Raw genomic sequence first — 16,533 nt, 5'->3', positions numbered from 1 at the left:
TTTTTTTTTTGGAAGTAGTTCAAACCGAACAAACATTGTGGTACTCTGACCTTTTCTGTCGCTGCCAACATTCCCTCTGGAAAAAAAAAAAAGCGAAACCAAACAAAGCAGTTTGGTGCATCACAGTATACAATGTGCGTTAACATAGTGATCGACTGGACGGCTGAAGACAACACAGTAAACCATGGGACTTCAACACAGGGAGTGCAACCCAATATTGGTCCGTTGAGAGATCTAAAAAGCTTTTGTTGATGGGACAATTGTTCTTTCATTAATAAACTGTACTGTCTGTTGAAACTGTTGAATCCTTCAAGTAACGTGAGGTTCTGTGCCAATCATATTTAATGTCTACTGTTTGTATAAACCAAAATAATGAACTATTCTTAGTGTTTCACCATTCTCTCTCCTACTATTTGTCTTCTCGATCAATATTATTGACTCATCACCTGTAGGTTGTTGCTGTTTTAGTGCAATATAAAGAAAGGTTGATGAATTGACGATCCTTTTGTATCTTTCAGACTCAAGCCGGATCACACACACCAACAGACAACGATTGCTCCACTGTTTCCTCTCAAGCATTTAGCATTACTCAAATGGTCGAAGAGGAAAGTGTTTAACCCCCCACTCACCTCACCTCCACTCCCTCACTCATTTATTTTTGTAACTCTAATGTTTCGAGGTGGTATCACTGACCTGTATTCTCACACAAAACCACAGATGGAGAATCGGAAATCACTCTCCCGGAGTGTAAGTGGTGAAAGAGAAGTCAGTTGGAGCGACAGGCCGGAACATTGTTCACGGTCCAAGAGGGTCAGTATTGTTCACCTTGTTCAGTCCCACTTCAGCGGCCAGAGGCCTGCTAGTGGTTTGAATGTGAAGGAGCAACAAACTTGGACTGCACTAAACTAAAGGATTAAAATGTCACTATAAACTCTCTCACCATTTTCTCAGCTGGACGAACCTGTTTTGGAGAGCCGTACTACAAAGAACCACTCTCTGTACCTCACCCCTATTGCATCCCCTTGCAACCAGGAAAAGAAGGCACACACACTTTTTACTTACACGGCCTTCTTTTTCATACCTTACAATCTTTATAACTCATAAAGTGATTTTTTTTTTCTCCCTTTCTTTAGGAGCTGGTGAAAGTCAACCGTCAGCACTTGCCTGCTGAGACCACAACCAATTCCAGACCGGTCCTAAAGTAAGTTTTTGTCTTCAGTGCTAGGATTTTTTTTTGAGGGTCCTCCTTTTTTTAATTTTATCAAATAACACATTTTTTTATTAAAAAAATTTTTTTTTGATCACCGACATCACGAAAAGCTAAGTGCTAAATGTATTTGTCATTTATATTAATACACAATTTCAGTGCAACGTGCCGCAGACCCATCAAGTGGGCAGCAATGCATCCCATGCAGCGAAAATACCCGGACACACCCGTCAGTCCAAGGACGTGGGAAAAACAAGAGATAGATCGTCGACTGGTTCCCATCCATGTACAGATTTTCTTCTTCCTCGCTGTGATGTGCCTTCTGTACCTCAGTTACACTTGGGCATAGGACGACAGCCTAAGTCCCTTTGTGGCCCTGCTGGACAGTCTAGACCTGGGGTCCAATGACGAGCAGGGACTTTCCCTTCAAGCTGAGGCCCAAGATGTTTTCAGAATGAGAGTGATGTTTTTTTCTGTTTATTATGCCTAATGTCTTACGTCTTCTCCATAACATTTCATTTCCTACCTGGGTTTACTTTTCTTAAAACAATATTTAATGTTTAGCTGAAGACTGTGTGATGTGTAAATATTGTTAATTAAATATGCATTCCACGTATTATAATGTTTCAGTAAGTCACAGATGGTCTGTTATGTCTTTTTAATACTTTAATATATTCCAATAAAGTTTGCTTACTAAACTTTGTTTATCTTATTCTACTTCAGAAATGTATGTTGTGAAATGTCAGACTGGATCTAAAGAGGTACCTCAGGGGGGTTGAGAAATATTTGGTGGATTAGACTTATTTTTTTTCTTATCCCCAATATTTTCCTACAAATATCTTATTTGGTATGAACCTTCCCTAACTGTAACAGAGATCCACAGACTGATCTCTAAATATATTCAATATTTTATCAAAATTAGTATACTATAAAACTGGACCTAGCGTATATATCTATATATGGAATATATGACTAAAAGGAATACATTTAAATACATGTATAAAAATATATAAAATGTGTGTAATTTATATTAAAAACGCCTAAACATCTTATGTGAAATAATATATACAAGAAACGACCAACAAAAATGTAATTTTACATTAGTAAGGCTCCGTTTTCTATTTTTGTTATGTAGCATAAGATGCTAAATCCCCATTCCCTTATTGTGGGCTAATACGCTTCCTCTACATTTTGCTTGTTTTTCTCGCGAGATCTGGCAACATGGTTCCGCCGATACAGCAGCTGTTTGACAAGGCAGACTCGGGGTCAAAGTTCAAAATGCAAAAGTTTTTACGGATTGTTGGTTATAGCGTCCTTTTTTCAACCACAACGTTATTTATTTTACTGTGTGTCAGGACATTATCACTGGACAAAAATGTCGGACTGCAACTCGCACACTGGGAGAAGACCAAGAACATCTCGCTCGCCATAGACCACGAACTAAGAGATGAGCTGCTGGACAATTTAAAAGGTGTTTGTTTGTTTGTTTTTAACTTAAATTCTTTCAGCAACGGTTAATGAGAGAGGGCTGTTGAATGAGAGAGAAGCAGAGCTAACGTTGTGTGTCTGTGACTCTGCTCCGGAACCACCTCAGAGGGTATCAGGATCCCCACCGTGTCTTTCACCGAGGATGACATCAACACCACCGCGCTGCTGGAGTTCAACGCCTTCCTACAGAAAGGTAAGGTGGAACGACACACAACGGGGGACACCGGGAGAAAAAGAGAGAGACAAACACGGGATATTTGAGTGTGTGGAGGCACAGGGGTGTACGCGTTATGTCAGCGTTTATGTAAAAAATACAATTCTAAAATGCTAATGCTAAGCAGGTGCGTTGGTGTGAGTTTGATCTATGAACGGTCATCAAAACGTTCTGAGAGAGGTTGAAATAAGCGATCTATGAACGGTCATCAAAAAAAAAACGTTCTGAGAGAGGTTGAAATAAGTGAATAAGTAGAAAGTTATAGCTTTATTACTGTCAGTTGTGACGAGAAAAATGTCTATATTTAAATAATAAAATCTTGGAATGTAAAATATATGACATTATTTTAATGCCGTGCTCGGTTTGATGTGGTTATCATAGTTTTACTTTTTATATTTTTTACATATCTTGTGTCTGAGCTGCTGTTCAATTACCATTGTCTTATGTAAAAGTTTCGCTGCCATTTTATTCTGAAACGACTTATATAACAAAAAAATAAAATCGTAGCCATATTTTACATTTACAGCCAACGGAGAGCACCGTCTACACTACGACAACTCTGCACTACCACTGCACTGTTAAAAAATGCACGACTAACCATGCTGAAGCTGAAGAGACATGCCTTCATTGTCCTTCTGGACTTGGGGTAGTTGCTCATAGTATTTGCTCGGTCTGTGTGCATTAATTTACCACTGCTACTTTTAAAAACTTCCAACAATCCTCAGAGTAATAAGACCTCTGATATGAATAATCAATGTCGTTTCCCAATGAGCGAAAGCGTAGCATCAAGGTTCAAATACGTTAAAGGGACTGCGGGTATCCACATCACAAAGGTAAGAACCAGAATAATTTCAAATAACCGTGTCTGAATGAGAAAGATACAAATGGTGACTTATTGTCAAATTACATGAGCTCAGACCAGGTTTTGCAGATGCAGATTGCGTTTGTGGCTTTGTTTTGCTGAATTAGAAACTGATTTAAAAGTCTTTTTTTTTTACCACGTTAACCAATTTGAAATAATAACCTCGACTACGTTAACCAATTTGAAATAATAACCTCATCGTAGAAACAATTTAGGATTATTTGAATGATATTTTTCTCTACCGTGTAAACCCTCTCTGTCAGCCTTCCCAACAGTTTACTCTTCAAAATTGGTTCGCCATGAGTTAGTTGCCAACTACAGTCACCTATTTTGGGTGGAAGGTTCCGATCCGAACTTGATACCTTACCTGCTGCTGGCTCACATTGATGTGGTACCTGCGTCTGAGTCAGATGACTGGGATGTACCACCATTTTCTGCCCAGGAAGTGGATGGTTTCATTTATGGAAGAGGAACTTTAGATGACAAAAGCTCTGTAATGGCAAGTAAATGTTTAATGTCTTCATGCGGTTTAATATGATAAGTGTATGCTGCTTACGCATCTTTAAAAAGAAGAGAATGGATACATTTCGTGCTTCATTTCCTACAGGGAATTCTTCAGGCGTTGGAGTTCTTGCTAAGAAAAGGCTACACTCCACGCCGAGGCTTTTACATTGGCCTTGGCCATGATGAAGAAGTATTTTAACTCGACTCCAGTAAATATGTGGACGGTACAGGCTACTTGGATGTTCTTTGTAAACAGCTTCCTATATTTCTCCAGGTCAAAGGCAACCAAGGAGCAGTGAGTATAGTGAATTGGATGAAACAGCGTGGGAAGCAGCTTTTGTTTGTTCTCGATGAGGGCATGCTTATCACCGACAGTCTACCCATTGACGGACCTGCAGCACTGTAAGAACCACAACCTGTTCTGATGTTCAGACGTAGTTCATCTCAAATACAATTTAAGCTTGGTTTTATGCCCAATGCCAATTTCACATACGGAGCCTTTGACCAGTCCTCCACCAGTCGGTGATGTGTTTAATTTGGTGCATTTTCTGAGAGCTGGCAAATGTGTAACCCAACACATGAAAGGTAGCACATCCACCTTCAGAAGTTGTGAAAGCGATGTGGCCCTGAAACCTCCCAAAGGGCCCTCTATTTTAGAGACTTTTACATAAATTCTGTTGGGAATTTATCAGCAACGATCTGCTGCTCACCCATGGGAGCCTCTTGCCTCAGCTTTGCTCACATCCAAAATGGTGGAGCTGATCCAGCTAGTATCAGTTGTGTCCCATCAATGATCTCGGGAAAACATTCAGAATGGTGTACGTTGAACTGTAACTCTTTGCGCTTTTCGTTTAAAAGAGTTGACGCAGTCTTCTGCTGTATGTCTTTGATACTTCTTTGAATCAACTTAAGCCTTGCACCAAAACACAGTGCCATAGAATGTTGTTCGTTGACAGGCTTGTGGGCTTGTGAATTGTGTAGACTGACATGTGTTTTGCCTTAAACAGCATTGGCATAACTGAGAAAGGCTCAGCCACTGTAAAACTTAGTGTGTCTGTACCACCCGGTCACTCCTCAATGCCCCAAAGGGAGACCTGTATTGGAATCTTGGCCTCAGCAGTCAGTAGGTGAGAGCGACCTGCAGTCTTCAAAAAAACATTTCAACCGATGTTTTTTTTTTTAACTATTTAAAGCCATTATGGATTCTTTTGTTGTATTTTTCCCAGAATAGAAGCCAATCAGATGCCGAGGTTATTTGGGTATGGACCTGAACTTAGAACATTTGAACACCTTGCACATAAGGTAAAGAAAATTGAGCACGAAAATGAACGAAACGAAAAAGAAAAAAATTGAATTGCATAATAATTAGGACTGTAAAAAGGCCACATTAATTAATTAGTCAATCAAATAAAGTTAATCAAAGCTCTGTATTTCCATAAAATTCCAACGTAAATCTAGTCACTGATTCTTAAATGCCGTACACAGTTAGCTACACTGCCAGAAATATTTTTTTTGTATCGCAGATCATGTGTTATGCTGTTGCTTTTTCTAGCAATACATTATAGAATAGTAATGTTAATATATCTATTATTCACAATTTCTCATGTTTTGACTTCAGTTCAGTTTCCCAATGAACATCCTGATGTCAAATCTGTGGCTGTTTTCTCCACTTATTGGCCGGTAATTACACGTTTTGTATTCAGTCAGTCGTTGACCTCCTCTTGTATTTTACCGTCTAATTGTATTTTATGTTTCAGAGTACTGGAAAAACAACCACATACTAATAGTTTTGTAAGGACAACCACAGCGGTTACTATGTTTAATGCAGGAATTAAGGTAGTGTTCATAGAATATCAGGTTCAACGGTCAAAAAAAACAAAACAAACTCAAGGTTGCATTAAAATTAAAATGTATCCGTCTTACAATCCAAACAAACTCAAGGTTGCATAAAAATTAAAATGTATCCGTCTTACAATCTTAAGGTTAATGTCATCCCTTCACATGCTGAAGCTGTTGTCAACATGAGAATCCACTCTGCACATTCATTAAAAGAGGTGAAGACCTGAAACTGAATTCATCGTGTTGACATCCCCAAATAATTTGTGTTGACAAACGTTGGTTCTGCTTTTCACAGGTACTTGATCATATAGAGTCCACTGTGGCAGATGAGCGAGTGAAGCTCGAGCTGATTGAAGGGTTTGAACCGTTGCCTGTCAGTTCTACTGACGAAAAGTCCTTTGGTTTCCAGATCATTAAGAAAACTGTCTTGGAGCAGTTTCCCTCAGTAACAGTTGCTCCAGGTATAATATTGATATAACCAAACAGATGTGTTTTTTTTTTTAAAAAAAAACCTAGCAATCCTGCTAGAGGAGCTATAACCCGTACTGTATGCCTCTTCGTGGTTGGTAACTAAAATAAAAAAAAACTAAGTAAGAACTTAGATTAGTTTACGTGAAGAACGTACAAAGGCTATTGCTCACATTTTCCACACTTCACTGTACTTCCTACTCTAATCTCTTTGTTTTGTTATGTAGGTGTCTGTGTTGGAAACACGGACAGTCGACACTTTAATGACCTCACTTCAGAGATTTATCGTTTCATACCAGCCTGGTTACATTCAGGGGATTTTCTGAGGTAGGTTGTTAATATATTGCCTACGTGTGCTTTGACGTAATTAAAAAACATGGGAGGAAACCTCTTTCAATCCTGTCAAGCAACTTATTAATTGTTGAGTATTTTTCTCCTTTTGTTATATGTTTTCTTGTTCATTTGCAGAATCCACGGCAACAATGAAAGGATATCCAAGCAGAACTATGAGGAGTACGTAATGTTTTACTCCAGTCTGATTCAAAATTGTGATATTCAGAAGCTTCCTGAGCTTCACAGTTTTGACCACGATCTCTGAGGAAATTGCAGGTACATTTTAAACTGCACGAATCACAGACACTAAGAATATAGGGGTGCAGTACCATTTAATCAACACTCAAAAGAAAGCCTCGATTTCTTGTCTAAACGTAGTAGCCGTGTGTTGACGTTTTAAATGTTTACATGGTCGGATGTCATTTTGAAAATCTATTTCAATTTTCTTCATTGGTTTGATTTAACAATGCTGCACATTCAGTCTTATTCAAACTTGTTGAATAAACACTTTGTAAATATTGTTTAATAATTGAATATAATGTTGGGCACAGTGTGACAAACACTTTATACAGTATTAATAAATGGGGATTTTAAATCAGACAAGTTTGACACAGGTATTGCTTGCAACCACAAATGTTTTTATTGTATACTTGTTTTGTAGAGTGAACAGTAATGACAGTTAACCTTTTAAAGTCTAAACTAAGGTACATGTCCCCTCCTCCCCCCGTAAATATGACTCAATTCCAAGAGTGTAAGACTTTGAGTTAAAGTTTTGCCCCATTTTGATTGAGTCAGAAAGATTAGAGAGTAATATAAGATATATTGCTTATGTTGCATGGTCACAACATTGGCAAGATGTACTGTAGACTGTGTTTTGAGGACAGTCCCTGATATATGTCACACCATGAGCACAGTGGTTATATTGAGCTGGATTATCTGTCTTGGCGTAGATACCATCATCCATATTTTGGCAGAAGTCTGCCCCAGTGCCACCTGTGGGAACATTTGTGTCATCATCTGAAAAAAAAAAAAAAAACACATGACAGTGTTATTCAGCATTCGAAATTGACGCGGGTGCAAAAAAAAAACAAAATGCAAAAAAAATGTAATGTCTTACGATCACAGCAAGCACAGTCCTCATTGAACACTAGATCGAGTGGGCATTGCTGCAAAAATGCAATTCCATCCCAGCAGTTGTAGAAGCAACGGGGGTAGCCAGGGACGGAATACTGTCCATTCTCCTGTCCAACACAGCCTCTGTAGAGGTCGCTTGAAGGACAAGTTGTTTGGGTTTCAGCTGCAGTGGTGAACGTTATGGTGGACACGTCTGTAGATGGAGAGATGTGGGGAGAAAACATTTAATTAACCTTTAAAATACAGCATTATTTCACTTAATATTGTCCATGAAGCAGTACAGCTAATTGTTAGACCTGGACCTACAGGTTCTTACAATAAGACATCAAGTGTTGTCAGTCTGAGAGTTAGTATTTCAATGGTCCAGTTTGTTCACCCAACATGGCATAATCTGTCCAGAACAGTTCAACTACTCATGTGTTTTCAGACTGACTTATGTTGTGAATGGAAATTGTTTACCTGCTTCAAGAGTGGTAAACAGCCCATGAACAATGGGATACGCTTGAGATGAACATTGTCCCAGGTAATCATCTAAGTCCAGAGACCAAACGGCAACTCCTCCAAAGCTGTAGTTTATCACAAAGGTCGCCTGACCGTAAAAATAAATGGATATATAAATTTAGTTTAAAAATATATACATTCATGATATGTATTAGCAAGAGCTAAGAGGACTTAGGAACAGTTTTCAAATAATACTACCTTTAGTTCTGCACTAGCTGCGTCGTCATATCCAACCCACTGATCTCCATCAAAAGCATAAGGAACCTGGTGTTCATCAGACCATTTCATTTGAGTGGATGGGAACCCACTACAAATCTGAAAAAGAATGAAAGAGTGATAACATTTTTCAACATTTAGAAACAGACTAAGGTTTGAGTTGTGTAAAGGTTGTTTTTTTTTTACCTCAAAGTAGGACAAAAGTCCAGCTTCGTTAGTGTAATCGCCTGCGTCACCTGTTCCAGAGGCCGATGCTCCGATATCATTGAATTGTTGACTTGAAAGAGTAAAGGTCCGTCCATATGCAGCAACTCCCATCAGAAGCTTTTCGGTAGTTGCACCTCTGTTTCTCCAGAAAATCATTGCGTCCTCCTGAATTTTCCGGTAACCAAACAGATTTTTAAATATTTTTTATATATTTGTTTGTATACAAGTGGTCAAAGTTTAGGCCTTGCCCGAATGTTGTTGTAGATTCTATAAGTTTAATGAAGAGTTTCTAGAAAAAAAAAACAACAATTACTTAAATGAATGCTACTCACAGCATTCCAGTGTGCAAAGTCTTGGGTGTCCAAAATTCCTGGACTTAAAGGAGCATGATGTCTAACTACCCCATAAGCTACATTATAAAAGTCGTATGCCATGATGTTGATGAAATCCAGGTGACTGCGAAAAGCAAAGATGTAAAAACATTTGTGACCAAATATGAAACAAACATAAACTCAATGGCAACAAGTCGGAGAACATTATGTCTGATTACTTGTCCAGTGCTGGGATGTCGTAGATGTCGTTCATGAGCACTGGATCACCAGACACTGCAGCTCCGAGCAGTAATGAGTCACCGCTAGTTGTGTCGCTGTCAAAGTCATCTGACAGTTGCTGTGCAGCATAGAGACGGTAATAAGTTAGGCTTTTAAATACTCCACTTTCAACAGATACAACAGACATGTTTACATTGTTCATTTTTCCTGATTGCAACGTTTGTTTGTGTCAATCAGAACAGACCTGGCACAGTGCTGTGAACGCATCCTTTTCATCAGTTTCAGGGAATCTCCAGTCTAACATGAGTCCGTCAAATTGATTCGTTCTCAGGAAACTTATGACATTAGTGCTGAAAGTACCTTTATTTGCGTCCGTCGCAACTCCTGAGAATCTAAACATTTAAATTCGTAGAATTTTAAAACAGAAGTGGTTCATAGTAAATTGAGCTTTATGGTGTGTTATCGCAGTTCTCCTTACTTGGTTGCATCAAAACCTGGGCCACCAACTGCCAAAAGGACTTTGAGATCGGCATTGCTGTGTGAAAAAGTAATGACAAATATTATTATTGTTCTTTTTGAATTATTTCTACTGCTCATGACAAATATTATTATTGTTGTTCTTTTTGAATTATTTCTACTGCTATTATTTCAGAAAGTAAGTAATTACTCACCTGTTCTTGAGGTCAGTTACACTGCTGTAGAAAGTAGTGTCACCTGCTGACTGTTCAATCAAATTATTTGAGTCACCGATGTCAGCGTAGGCCACGACCATGTGAGTGCATTGCGCGCCGCTAAAATGCGTCGCAGGGTCAAAATTCCAAGGAGCAGTTCGGCTTTGGGCGTCGATGTTGACGTAACAGACAATATTATACGCAGAAGCTAAAACATGTAGGAGAAAAAAAAATGTATTTTAGGTTTGGAATTACAGTTGTTTTCAGGTGTTTAATTTAGTTAAGCCTTATTAATGCTGAGTGAAAACGTACCCACACTGGCGGCGACCAAACAGAGACCTTCAAAGAGTCAACATTTATAGTTAGAACATCAAAACAAAGCTCTTGTATATAATATAAATGTTAATTATTTTTTTTATTAATTTTTTTACCTGCAAAGAGAATGAACCTGCCCATGTTTGTTCTGCAAACAAAATATGACGTTGTGTTAATCTGTATTGTTTAACTGGCCATTCGTTATGACAAAGACAAAAGTGGAAAGTGAGTTAGGATGAAATGAAAGTTTTACAGTTTACAGTAGAAGACATCGCTTTATTACGCACAACCAAGATAAAAGATAAAAGTAGGTTCGGTACTTACAGATGGTGTTGACAGAAGGTAGTCCTTCTCCGTACTGAGAAAGTGTCGCAGTGGTTCCTTAAATATCTCTGCTGACAGGGCGTGTTGTTTAATGAGATTGGATGTTGACGTAAAAGCGACCAGGATGTTGCAGTCCATTGTGTTCTTGCCAATGATGAGTCTTGCGACACAGTTTTTCCAAAATCAGGGTTTGGACACAGCACACATTACCAGTGTTTGGGGGAATCGGGGGGGTGAGGGGGGAGGCAGAGCGGATTGTTGTCTGCCCATGTCTAGTTTAGACTCACTCACTTGGTGGTTAAGGAAGTGGACTTAGGTCTGGAAGGTTTCCGGTTCGAGTCCACCAGCTGCCAAGTTACCACTGAGGTGACTGTTTCGTGGTGTGCTGTGTCACAATGACAAGTATTTACCTTTCCTTAAAAAGAGTAATTTACTGTAACTTTGCAGTGGTTACAAATAACTCTGTCCATTGAGAGATCGGAGAGATTTTAAAGGAAAATGTCAATGTAAGAGTTTGGTTCATTTCTTCCTATTTTGGTCTGGTTCATGTGAGAGCTGCAGCAGTCCTAGGCCAATATTATCACCAATTTCAAGCCAACTTAGTCCAGAGTCCACCTATTTCCATATGTTATGTGAGGACAACTGAGCTTTTAGTGGACTTTTGACAAAAGTCTCCAAAAGCTGCACAGAAAATTAAACTTACTGACTGATCCCTGGTACTGTTTAACAAGACACTTTCTGGTTGACTGCCAGATTATAAACATGCACTACCCTGACCCCCATCCTCGTAAGGAATTTCACTGACAGCAACAGTGATTCTAAAGACACTTGGGTTCTGGAAAAGAAATATGAAAATGACAGGGTTATTATCTTCCATTAGAGAGAAGGCAGAAGGCCAAGATCTCGGCAACACAGAGAAGTAAGACATCCGTTAATGACAGAAAATGTTTGACGAGAAAGAACCCGCCCGGAGAATTAAAACTGCTGGCTGTCCAATTAAAACATTTTTTTAAGAGATCAGGGATAGGACCAGTAAGACCAGATAAACACGATGTGCTCCACTTAATTGTCTAATATGAACTTAGTGTCAGTGAAAGATATATCCACCCACAGGAAACACTGAATAATAGACAACACAAAGGAGAAGGAAACATTACATAAATGAACACCAATATCACAAAGAGCCTAAAACACACCACACCACACAGCCCGACTTCATTCGATTGTGCTCAAAAATGTCAGCCGTTTATAAACAACGGGCAGCACCAAAAACCAAAAAAAAAAACTTTACTCACTCACTTTAGATGACTTTGCCTCCAGTTTAATAACAAGGAATCTTGATTTTTTTTTTTTCAACCATGAGCTGTCAAAATTTGATGCCAATATTGAGTTCCATTCAAACTACAAATCGTCCTATTTTGTATAGAATTTTTTTTTTCAAAATGTTATCTCAAATCGTCCTATTTTGTAGAATAGAATTTTTTTTTTCAAAATGTTATCCTTTTCTGCATGTTTCCCATCAAATTACGGCATTTAGAGAACTTTTTTTTTTAATTTCTTGCCAAAATTTGAACTTTGAACGTCATTTTTTTTGGTCAAATTCTAATAATTTGACAAAAGCTTTTGTAAAATTAGTATTCAAATATTTTTCTTTTTCTTCTGTGTATCTCATCTAATGAGGGGATTTAGAGAACATATAACAGACAATTTTTTTTCTTTAAATTTTTGGGTCAAAAAAACTTTTGGTCAAATGCTGAAAAATGTAGATGAAAGATTTTGTAAAATTATTTTTCAAAGTTTGAGCATTTCTGTAAATGCAGTGTATAAGTTGTACTGGGATGTAAGGCACACATCACTCAAAGTGCCAGCATCAAACCATCAGCATAGCAGTGCTGATGGTTTGATGTGTTTTCCTCTTGATGTTAAAACATTTCTCTTTCTCCCTTAGAATTGTGTTTGAGATTGAGGGGAGAACCATCAGGTCTTGTCTTCACACAGTTAGCCTAGCTCAGACGTGGGCAAACGTTTTGACTCGCGGGCCAAAATTGTCCTAAAATTGAACAGGGGAGCCAGGTCAGGAGCAGATAGATGGAGCGTTTGTGTGAACTAAGATAAATAACATGTAAAAGTCATGCATAAAGGCTATAATGCTAAAAAAAAAAAAAAAAAAAAAAAGCTTCTATCATTTTCTACGCCATCTATTGGGGAAACGTGGGTATTGCAGAGGAAAAGACATAAATAATAATTATAATATAAATAAATTATATAATATGGAAAAGTTTAGCGGGCCGGATTAAAAAGCTGAACGGGCCACATCCGGCCCTCGGGCCTTAGTTTGCCCATGCCTGGCCTAGCTACTAGCAGGCTGCAGCCAGTGGCATAGTTGTTCTCGGGGGAGTTTACAATAAAAGTTTCAGACGACCGTATGTGCATTAACGATACAGTTAAAACAAAAATTATTTTTAAAAAAAGTCTTTTATTTTTCCACTAATATCTGGAAACAAATGATAAGATGGTAAAACTGGTGGGATCTTATGTAACAGTGTAATAGAGAAAACAGAACTGACCAGCTTTAGAACAGGGGTCACCGACCTTTTTGAAACTGAGAGCTACGTCGAGGTCACTCAGTAATACGAAGAGCTACTTGTTTGACACAGACTTCCCCAACAATGTAATAATGATCAATTCTGGGACATATACATAATAAAACATGATATAATAACAGCAGACACTCTTCTCACCATCGTCGTGGCAACCATTTGAATATCATTTCAAGTGTAACTGATTCAGAAAGCACAGTAACTGTACGATTTTTGACCCTCTTGTTGACTAGTTTTATTTCTAGAACATACTCCTTAGGGCACCTTAGCTAGTACATGTGGGCTAGCAGGTGCCCCCCCGCCTCCCGGGCACCACGTTGGTGACCCCTGCTTTAGTATTTGCTTCCCTGAGCATCGGCCAATCAACGATGTTTCTTTCTGGTGTGTTACTGTCCTGCAGAATCTTCATTCAAACATTCCTCTTGTGGGATTGAGACCTTAAATGCCCATACATACTGTAGTAAGTACTGTATATATGGACATTTAATACATTGTACTGCATGCCTTCTACATGCACTACACTGGTAGTGATAGAGTTGTATAACCACATTGAGGGGTCGGCATTTTATTCAAAAGCATTTTAGCATTTTAAATATTATATTTAATTGCTTTAAATACATTTTTGAAATGTTCTTTTTTTTTTTTGGCCTAGCAACAGACTCGGTCAAGTCAGAATACAAAGTACAATAACACAACTGGACACGTTTGTTGCTTGCAACCACAAAGATTTTTTATTATATGCTTGTTTTGTAGAGTATATACTGTATGTATAGAAAATAAACAGTAATCACCATCACCATCCCCCTATAAGTTATGCTGAAAAAACCATAATAATTAAGTATAGATGAGATTAAAAAACACCCCGTCCCATAGTTTGACTTTGTTCTATTACAAGGACGTTATTAGAAGGTTGTTCTATGTGTTTCATTTTGGAGAAAAAGTTAATGAGTTTTGTTTATACAGCCATTACACATGTAGAAACGTCCCAGACTGTGTTAGCGGGACAGCTGTGGATATATGTAAGACCACCAGCACACTGGTAGAACTTGGTTTGATCACTACAGACACTATAGTGGCCATCCCCTTTTCCAGCACAGAAGTTATTTTCTTCCCCAGGACAAGGATCAGGGTCAGCGTATGAGTCATCATCTGATGAAAAACAAGAAAAACAACACATTGTTATTATGATATTATGATGATTATCAATCTATCTACTTAGTGTGTGGGTTTGACAGGAAGCAATAATGATGAGTTTCCAATTAACTGTGAAGATGAGGCTTCAAATTTCCCTCGCAGTCCTAAAACACACGGGCTTTTAAAGAGCAAACGTGTGTTTTGTCAGGTTGGTTTGACTTTTTACTATCTGTGTGTCCATATAATTAACAGCAGCGACTAAACAACAGTGTATCAGGCAATAACACGTCCTACCAAGCTACATTTAATGGACGGTTTGAATGGACGTGTGGCAACTGTCTAGATACGTGTTGGTAAAAGGCAGCTACAAATAGCTGTTTGAGTTTCTTGCAGAACAAGAGGTGGTTATTTAAAAAATTAAAATAATAATAATAATAATTAAAAAAATCAGAAATTAAATTGCAAAAAAAAAAAATATATATATTCTAGTTAAAAAACATTGACCTACCGACACAGCATTCACACTCCTCATCGAACGTTTGATGTCCAGGACAGTCTTGGAGCTCGGTCTCATCATTCCAACAGTTGAAGTAACACGTTGGATAACCGGGAACGCTGTACAGTCCGTTGTCCATTCCAATGCAGTAGAGTCTGTAATTTGTCAGGGGACAACGGCTCCCGGTGTCCTCAGCGGTTTGGGAGGGAATTGTGGTTATATCTGTAAAAAAAAGTGAAGCAGATAAAGTTAGTCATTAATGTGACACTGCATTACAATGTCGGGTTTCCAACCTTCTGGAAATGAAGAACGTTTTAATTTTGTTTTTTGAATTTTAATTCAATTTAAAAAATATACTTTGCCTTTATTTTCCTATTTATTTTCTTCATATAAATTTGTTTCACCTCCAACAAATTGTTTTCATGTACCTTCACTGAGGACATCACGGATGTTTGTGAGAAGGGGGTAATTGCCATCTCCACAGTCGTCATTAAAGTCATCCAGGTCCAGTGACCAGAAGGCAACCCCTCCAAAGCTGTAGTTGATGACAAACGTTGCCTGTATATATATATATAAGAGGAATATTTAGCAAATCACCAGAAAAACCGTAAAAGTACTGCAATTTGTATTTTTAATCAGTAATTCACCTTATCACCAACACTGTCAACATTTTCCAAGCCGACCCACTGTTCTTCATGATGACCGTAAGAAACCTTTTGTGACTCCAAACGAACAAATTCAAAATCTCCTGAACAAATCTGAGAAGCAGCAAAATACAGCAGTTTTATTTTTTAAACTCCCACAATAGTATATTAAAAAAAGTTCAAAGGTTGTGCATGAGCACTGTTTTGTTTTGTTTTGTTTTTACCTCAAAATAGGACAGGAATCCGTCTTCATTGGTGTAAGTGCCTGCTTCACCGGCACCAAGGGTTTGATGTCCAATCCCATGTTGTAGACCTGAAGCAAGAACGAAGGTTCTTCCGTATGCAGCAACCCCCAAGAGAAGCTTTTCAGCGTCTGCGCCTTTGTTCTTCCAGTACATCATTGCATTTGCCTAAAATTTGATAAAAATAAGACACTGTATTTGTTCAACGCACTCAAAAACATTTGTCATTCGATACAATGTAGCACGATGAAGAACGCGTCAACGTGTTGGACTGTTCTGAGTATTCTTTTTACGTAGGATTACGTCATTGTCAAGATGACCAACCAAACCAGCTGTAGTTTGTAGACGAGGAAACCAATCCCTTTGTAACGGATGTATGAGTGACTGGAAATGCTCCGTACAGTCCTCCTTGATATTTAAAGTTTCCTGGGCAGGCATTTATTTTATTCTACAGTACTTACTGCATTCCAGGGTATAAATTCTCCACTGTCCAAATTCCCTTTGAACAAAGGAGAAGGATGTCTTGCTTGTCCACCGTTGGCATTGTAATAGTCATAAGCCATCACGTTGATCAGGTCCAGGT

General features: G+C 38.4%; 4 protein-coding genes across 6 annotated transcripts in view; 2 read left to right on the top strand and 2 right to left on the bottom strand.

Moving 5' to 3' along the window:
- LOC103385354 (lamina-associated polypeptide 2, isoforms beta/gamma-like) overlaps positions 1-1,905 on the top strand; it is a 5,664-nt gene extending 3,759 nt beyond the window's left edge. Inside the window, exons 4-8 of the mRNA XM_025059157.1 lie at positions 496-605; positions 718-810; positions 952-1,041; positions 1,134-1,201; positions 1,367-1,905. Of these exons, the coding sequence (XP_024914925.1) occupies positions 496-605; positions 718-810; positions 952-1,041; positions 1,134-1,201; positions 1,367-1,556 (551 nt within the window). The 3' untranslated portion in view covers positions 1,557-1,905. The remainder of the gene's footprint in view (positions 1-495; positions 606-717; positions 811-951; positions 1,042-1,133; positions 1,202-1,366) is intronic.
- Positions 1,906-2,410: 505 nt separating this feature from the next.
- Positions 2,411-7,515, top strand: LOC103385338 (N-fatty-acyl-amino acid synthase/hydrolase PM20D1.2). 3 transcript variants are annotated; one of them, XM_025059535.1, is made up of 13 exons: positions 2,411-2,678; positions 2,802-2,888; positions 4,035-4,270; positions 4,379-4,465; positions 4,550-4,677; positions 5,283-5,402; positions 5,502-5,577; positions 5,894-5,955; positions 6,033-6,155; positions 6,203-6,329; positions 6,410-6,575; positions 6,810-6,909; positions 7,051-7,515. In XM_025059535.1, the coding sequence occupies exons 1-13, from the start codon at positions 2,429-2,431 to the stop codon at positions 7,178-7,180; spliced, it is 1,692 nt and encodes a 563-aa protein (XP_024915303.1). In that variant the 5' UTR covers positions 2,411-2,428; the 3' UTR covers positions 7,181-7,515. The 3 variants fall into 3 exon arrangements, with proteins under 3 accessions (XP_024915303.1, XP_024915304.1, XP_008317421.1); XM_025059536.1 differs by having other exon boundaries at positions 6,033-6,166; positions 6,217-6,329; XM_008319199.3 differs by having other exon boundaries at positions 2,413-2,678; positions 6,033-6,111; positions 6,258-6,329.
- A 17-nt stretch (positions 7,516-7,532) lies between these two features.
- On the bottom strand, positions 7,533-11,051 carry LOC103385337 (chitinase-3-like protein 2). The gene is made up of 13 exons (XM_025059537.1): positions 10,835-11,051; positions 10,627-10,658; positions 10,508-10,534; positions 10,196-10,403; positions 10,003-10,059; positions 9,769-9,916; positions 9,524-9,642; positions 9,306-9,429; positions 8,953-9,138; positions 8,749-8,865; positions 8,509-8,638; positions 8,033-8,242; positions 7,533-7,932 (listed from the first exon to the last, which is right to left on the bottom strand). Exons 2-13 carry the CDS (start codon positions 10,649-10,651, stop codon positions 7,742-7,744), a joined length of 1,542 nt encoding a protein of 513 aa, XP_024915305.1. The 5' UTR covers positions 10,652-10,658; positions 10,835-11,051; the 3' UTR covers positions 7,533-7,741.
- Positions 11,052-14,350: 3,299 nt separating this feature from the next.
- Positions 14,351-16,533, bottom strand: part of LOC103385339 (chitotriosidase-1-like) — a 3,886-nt gene continuing 1,703 nt past the window's right edge. Inside the window, exons 8-13 of the mRNA XM_008319200.2 lie at positions 16,412-16,532; positions 15,933-16,118; positions 15,712-15,822; positions 15,493-15,622; positions 15,077-15,286; positions 14,351-14,583 (exon numbers count right to left, since the gene is read on the bottom strand). Coding sequence (XP_008317422.1) covers positions 14,390-14,583; positions 15,077-15,286; positions 15,493-15,622; positions 15,712-15,822; positions 15,933-16,118; positions 16,412-16,532 — 952 coding nt within the window. The 3' untranslated portion in view covers positions 14,351-14,389. The remainder of the gene's footprint in view (positions 14,584-15,076; positions 15,287-15,492; positions 15,623-15,711; positions 15,823-15,932; positions 16,119-16,411; position 16,533) is intronic.

The sequence above is a fragment of the Cynoglossus semilaevis genome, chromosome 10 (genome assembly GCF_000523025.1).
Source record: "Cynoglossus semilaevis isolate Cse_v1.0 chromosome 10, Cse_v1.0, whole genome shotgun sequence".
NCBI lineage: Eukaryota > Metazoa > Chordata > Actinopteri > Pleuronectiformes > Cynoglossidae > Cynoglossus > Cynoglossus semilaevis.
The sequence above is the reverse complement of the archived record's forward strand: the minus strand, read 5'-3'. Positions and strand labels throughout refer to the sequence as shown.